The sequence below is a fragment of the Alligator sinensis genome, unplaced genomic scaffold, assembly GCF_000455745.1.
Source record: "Alligator sinensis unplaced genomic scaffold, ASM45574v1 scaffold413_1, whole genome shotgun sequence".
Classification (NCBI taxonomy): Eukaryota; Metazoa; Chordata; order Crocodylia; family Alligatoridae; genus Alligator; species Alligator sinensis.
This window is the reverse complement of record NW_005842308.1, coordinates 402664-408953: the sequence shown is the minus strand read 5'-3', so window position 1 is coordinate 408953 and position 6290 is coordinate 402664. Positions and strand designations below refer to the sequence as shown.

The 6290-nt window shown below is 37.8% G+C and overlaps 1 protein-coding gene across 1 annotated transcript in view; it reads right to left on the bottom strand.

Moving 5' to 3' along the window:
- Nucleotides 1–2442: 2442 nt before the first annotated feature.
- The window catches only part of TRPC4 (transient receptor potential cation channel subfamily C member 4), a 245856-nt gene continuing 242008 nt past the window's right edge, over nt 2443–6290 (bottom strand). Inside the window, exons 10-11 of the mRNA XM_006028373.3 lie at nt 6064–6153; nt 2443–3477 (exon numbers count right to left, since the gene is read on the bottom strand). Coding sequence (XP_006028435.1) covers nt 2761–3477; nt 6064–6153 — 807 coding nt within the window. The 3' untranslated portion in view covers nt 2443–2760. The remainder of the gene's footprint in view (nt 3478–6063; nt 6154–6290) is intronic.

The window sequence follows — 6290 nt, the reverse complement described above, 5'->3', positions numbered from 1 at the left end:
GGAAGAGGGGGTGGGGCTGGTTTTTGGGGATGGCGGCCAGCTGTGGGCAGCTGCAGCCAGAGTCTGGAGCTCCCCCAGGTGGTGGCAGGGGCCCATTGCAAGGGAGCGGGAATAGATTGGCAGCAGATTGGCTCCCACTTCCCTGCGCATGTAGACACTTGCCCTGCACCGTTTACCCACGAGTAATTTACTCATGACTAAACTGGTGTCGTAGCAAATGCACATGTAGACGTGGCCACTATGGAGCAAAATCTGTGATAGATTATTCCATACATTGCGTCATATATATGTGAATTTAGTAATAAAATATCACATGAACATTTTTTTTAAAGCGTTACAAACTTTTCTGAGTTCTCTCTTACATTTGCCATCATCTTTCAACTATTTTTCTGCTGGTGTCATGGAAAAAGGAGATTTACTGGCAAGATCTATTGATGCCATCTTAGAAAGGTCTTTATATGCATAATGCAGAGTACAGAAACTTGTAACCCACTACATAGGAGATTGGCAAGATAGATAGAGACCATTTTGGTTTTGCTAAACCAAATTCAGTACCAGGGAAGTTAGGATTCTAGTAATTTTCTTCTTTTTTTCCTTGAACCTTAAAGAAAACTAGGTTCTTATCATGGTTCTGCACTTGAAACATCTTTATCTATTGGAATAATAATAACTTTGAATGAGCCAAACAAACCACAACTATGCCAAAAAAGTTAATGTTTTGTGAACTGGATACCAATTTCTCTCCATATACTTTGCACTAATTAAAGTCCTACCAAAGTGAATAGGAGCTTACTTGGTTATTTCGATTTCAGTACAGAGTTTGAAGAGTGGAGATAATAATAGACAAATACAATTTGGTGAGGCAATACCTGGTAAAAATGCTATGACTCCTATATCATGTCAAAATAACATAAATCTGTAAATAGTTTAGGTAACTAGCCTAAAAATCAAAATATGCTAGGTGCATGACAGAATCCTTCTTTAGGACATAGTTTTAATAGAAAATATTTTAGATATGCTTGCAAAATTTGAATGGACACCACATGCATGTTTAAAACCCACATTCACATTCAGCACTTGAGCTTATAGAAACTCATTTTTTGTTTGCAAAACCAGGGGCATAATGATGCAGATGAGTGAAGCCATTACACACACAGGGGCAGCAGCTACTTCTAGTTGCTACTGCACTGCCAAAGCAACGGTGTGGCTCTAATTGCACTTGTTTTTTCATGCTCCCCTTAAGCTGGTTCCTGGTGTGGCTGCTCCAGTCACCCCACCCTAGATATGCCACAGTGCAAACATGTTTAGAAGAGGCACATACAAGTTTTAAGAAATTTGACTCTAATTGTATGACATTACTACAAAACAGGCAGAAGCCATCACTAACTATTTCTTCTACTTGTTCATTCCCTTTTTTTCTTGTACTTCCTATGGGTTCAGGATATAAACTTCTATTGTGTGTTCTGGGGACCCCTTAGCATAAGACAAAATGAATAATAAAACCTATCACAACAAGTGAAATGGCTACCACACATAGGGATACTCCATAGTCTCTGTTGCGGGGGGAGGAGGGACTCTTCTTTAGCTCCTACTGAATGTTTTTATTTATATTTTAATAATATAGGACACCAGTCACCAATTAAAAAGAAACATACTGTTTAATTTTAAAAATACTTATTTTGACTAAGACAATAAATCACTTTTTCATTTATGAAAATACTATCAGGTTTGTATCATACAATTGAATGTCTATGTATTTGTATAAAATCATCAATTGGGCCCCCCAAACTCTGAAATGATCAGAGAACCTCTTAGATTTACCTTTAAAATATTCCTACCAGATTCTCATTGTCTGAGTATTTAGGGATGTTTTTTTCCTTTCTGAAGTGTTCTTGTTCTTAGCAAATACAACTGTATTGAAGGCAGAAGCAGTTGAACATTAAAGTGCATAGATTGTCCACATTTGGAAAGCAAATGTTTAGAAAAGCACTACTTCTTCTGATTATGGATTATTTTGGACTAAATGGTCATCAAAATTTAAGAAGGTATAACACTGTGTTTTCTTATAAGAAAGAACATGTTTTGTACAACTTAACAAATAAACTTAAAACTTAAATATTGCCGTTAACAGGGTAATAGCTATCTGCTGGGAAGTAATAACTAAACAAACAAATAGGGTAATGTTTTCTAGTGTACAATAATTCATATTCTTTCAATAAATAAATAACTTATGCTTCAATTTATTTTCATGACTTTTGAAGCAAATCAAGTTTCCAGCAATTTAAATAATAGTGTTCTAACAATTAAAATAATTGTTTTGACAGGAGTTAATCATGATTATTATGCTGACCATTATCTTTAAGGAACCTAGAAAGTTGAGTGAAGGCTTACACATTTGTTAAGTTACTTTTTATTTGCATAGAAAAATATTTATCATAGGAGTTAACTATCATACGAGAGAAATTGCATTTGTTTTAATTGAAAAAGATAGCTAAAAAGTTTCTGTGGGTTATTGCAACAGTACAAGAATACAAGATGCTTCCATTTATTAAAAAAATGTAAAACAAATTGTGAAAGCTAAAGCACGCTACAAAACAGAAGGTTCCTCTATTGTCTTTCCCTCACTTAATTATGTTACAAGTTCATGTGCCACAGTTGAATACTATAAAGTGTAATTCTGCATTTGCTAATAATTTTTAAAACATTCCCAAGAAAAAGCACTATGCAAAATATATATATTTGTAAATGCTCCCTCCCATATCACAACCTTGTTATATAATCACCCTGCTCAACTGCCTCATGCTTCATATCTGAGTCACTCCTAACATCCCATTCTTTGTCAAGACAGTCTTTTTGTGGGGATGTGCCTGAGTCCTGTACCTCTGTCTTCTCATTTTCTGAAGAACAAGCATTCTCTTCACTCTGTGAATTCAAAGTCTCACTATTATTTTGCTTACTTTCTGTTAACGTGCACTCTTCGTTGAGACTTTGGACACTTAATTCACAACTCAAGGGCAGTTTTTCTTCTTCCAGTTCAGTGGCTTTCTCACATTGTTCTTCTACTTGTTGACGTGAAACTTCTTCAGAAACGGTGTATATTTTATTTGTACTCTGCTCTGTAGAGTTTGTTTTTGACCGTCTATGAAATAACCCAAAGTTCTTGATATCTGTTACAAAGTTCACCCTCCTTTGTTTCTCCTTGGTGGACTCAGGCACTATCATTGCAGATCCATTGCTCACATTATGTGCCTGAGAGGCAATGCTGGCTGAACGTGGATGAATCATTGTAGTTATGTCAAAAAGGCTGAAGTTCTTCTTCTTCACTTTCTGTTTTCCTTCACTCTCATTTTTTTCCTCAGTCTCTGACACGGAGGCAGCTTCTTTGCTGCCTTTTGAAGTCTGTAGATTAGATATCTTGTTTCCTTTTAACAGACCCAGGACTTCAAAACGAAAGCTGGAAATATCTTGCTTTAATTCCTAAAAATTTGGAAGCAACAGGAAAGAATTATTACTTTGGAACCTTTTGGCTTCTACAAATTGGTAATAAACAATCCTGATTTTTAAGTAAACAGTTACAGATAAACTTTGAAAGATGGATACTTCAGTGTCTTTGCAAACAGTGGGAGACAGAAAAGTGAAACTTGAAAGGAGAAGATGACATCAGTGACGGGTGATGTAAATTACCCCAAATCATTCACATAAATCCCTAGTTGTGATAGGGTGAGAACTCTGCACTTAACTGTGGCCAGTTCATTAGACTGTGTTACCCCAGTATAGATACAGCATTTTCAGCATTTCAGTTTCAGAATTTTAGAATATGAGCTACTTGCAAAGTAGAAAGTCGCATAGGAATTTTCTGTGTTAAGGATTTTAGTAAGCGAGTAAGATAATATTGGTAGTGGAGGGATTGGGGGCGTGGGGGTGCCTAAGGGTGAATAGCACAATGGTGACCTAGTAGTTGTGGTGGCTGTGACCACTGACCTCACATACAAGTTTCATCAACAAAATCTTCAAGCCATATATGTATTTTGTAGTGGAGAAGTTAAAATTCTTCAGGTGTAGAAATATGTCCATGTGGCACTGGAAATCCAAACACTCTTCCACACTCCAACATCAGTTTGGCACTCCTCCATACAGAAAAAAACTCTTAGCTAGTTGCTTAAGCTGACTTGGAGGAAAAGACCTGGTCACCATCATCATTGGCAAACTCTTGATTCAAGGATGATCTCTCTCATGGGTCATTGATGGATCTTGAGATTATTTAAGAGTCTAATCTTTGAGTCACAGATCCGTCCACAGAAGTTGCAGTTCTTTCCACAGGGGAAAGTAGGCTGCAGGCTGGGATTCCTTTCCTTTTCCTTCCTCCACTCTCTTTTCTGCTTTGAGGGCAAGACACTTTAACACAAAACAAGCTGCTACTTGGTTGAAGTTGCAGCACTATTGGGGGTTTGTTGGCAGTCAGCTCCTACAACTCTTGATGTTGGCATCTGTTTTTCTGAGGTAGGCTTCCAATGTGTCTTTGGAGGATTTCTCTTGAGCACGGTGAGATCTCAAGCCATAACTAAGATGGGATTAGAGCACTTGTTTTGGGAGTCAAGAGTCAGACATCTGCACACAATGTCCAGTCCAGTGAAGTTGGTGCATGGATCACTGTATTTGCATGGCAATCTTCCCATCTGATATGGAGAATTTTCTGGAGGCATCATTGGTGATACCTCTCCATGCTCTTGAGATGACGATAGTAGGTCACCCACATTTTTCAGCTGTAGGGAGAGTGAGAATGATGACTGCACTGTAAACCTGGATTTTGGTGTCTTTCCAGAAATCATGATGAATAAATACTTGTTGAAGCAATTTCCCAAAGGAGGCACTTGCACACACCAGATCCTGTGCTGGATATCCTCATCAGTGTTCTCTCTCTAAGAAAGGTAGCTACTGAGATAGGGAAAGTAACCGACTACTTCTTTCCCTTGATGGTACTTTGAGGGGGAAGGAGAGTATGTTTGGTGTTCGGTGTTTCAGAGCAAGCGGGATGTTCAAAATGGATCTGACAAGATAGTCATGTGATACAAACATCCATTCGATCACAGGTTCTAACAATAACATAGTTGAGGAGGTGTCAGTGCTTAGAGTGAAAGTATCTCTAGGTGGTCTTGTATTTGTCACTCTGTCTGAAGATGGTGTTCATGATGACAAGACCATGTCCTACACATTTGTTCAAGAGAAGGATGCCACTGGAGTTGCCTTTCCCTTTTTCTCCCTTTCCAATAGTGCCTCTCCAGAGTTCCAGGTCATGTCTGATTCTGACTAAGGATAATGATCTTATCCTCATTGTGAGTATTAGTCAGAATGTTGTCAAGGTTGGAGTAGAACTGTTCTTTGACATTATCGTTAGCATCAAGCGTTGGGGGATATGCACTGATGACAGTAGTGTATTGTTTGTTACTGACCTCAAGACAGAGGGTCATAAGACATTCATTAATACCCACAGTCAGCTCCGTAAGTTTACTGATGAGCAGATTTTTGATGGCAAAGCTGACACTGTGAATGCATCTGTCCTGGGCTGGTTTTCCAACTTAGAAGAAAGTGTAGCCTCCACTCTCTACCCTCACCTGGCACTCAATCAGTCATCTTGTCTCACTCATCTGTAAATGCTGATGTTGTATTTTACTAGTTCCCTAGAGATTATGATAATTCTTTCTGGTCATTCATTGTCTTAGTTCTATATCAAGGTGCAAATGTTCCATGTTGTGAAAATCTTTGTCTTCTTATGTTTTCAACCTCAGAGTGATCCCACTGAATGCGGTTACCCAGCCATGAGCAAGTAAAATAGCCTAGCTGTAGGGCACCTTTTCTAGCCTCTTCACCATGCAGGGTTATATACACATAAAAGGACTGTAAAAGATTAATGTAATTAAATGCACATGAAATTCTGCATGAAGTATATGCGTAATCAAATAGGCCACACAAGTTGTGTTCTCAGGAAAGTATGGTACTCATCTGAATTTATGCTTAGTTGTCATTTGCTATTTGCCAATAGTTATAATCATAAAAAATAATCACCTTAAAATTCTCCTCTGTGAGGCCTTCTTCAGTCTTGGCATCTCTTATCATTGCTGCAACATATCTCTTAACCAAATTTCTCATAACTTCCTAAAAGATTAAAAAGATCATGTTAATCTAGTTGGTAATTCTAATTGGACATACATTCATTAAACCAATTGGATTTGGTGGCCTTCCTTCCTTCCTTTTTATAAATTTTATACTTCCTAGAGTTGGACAAAATTTTG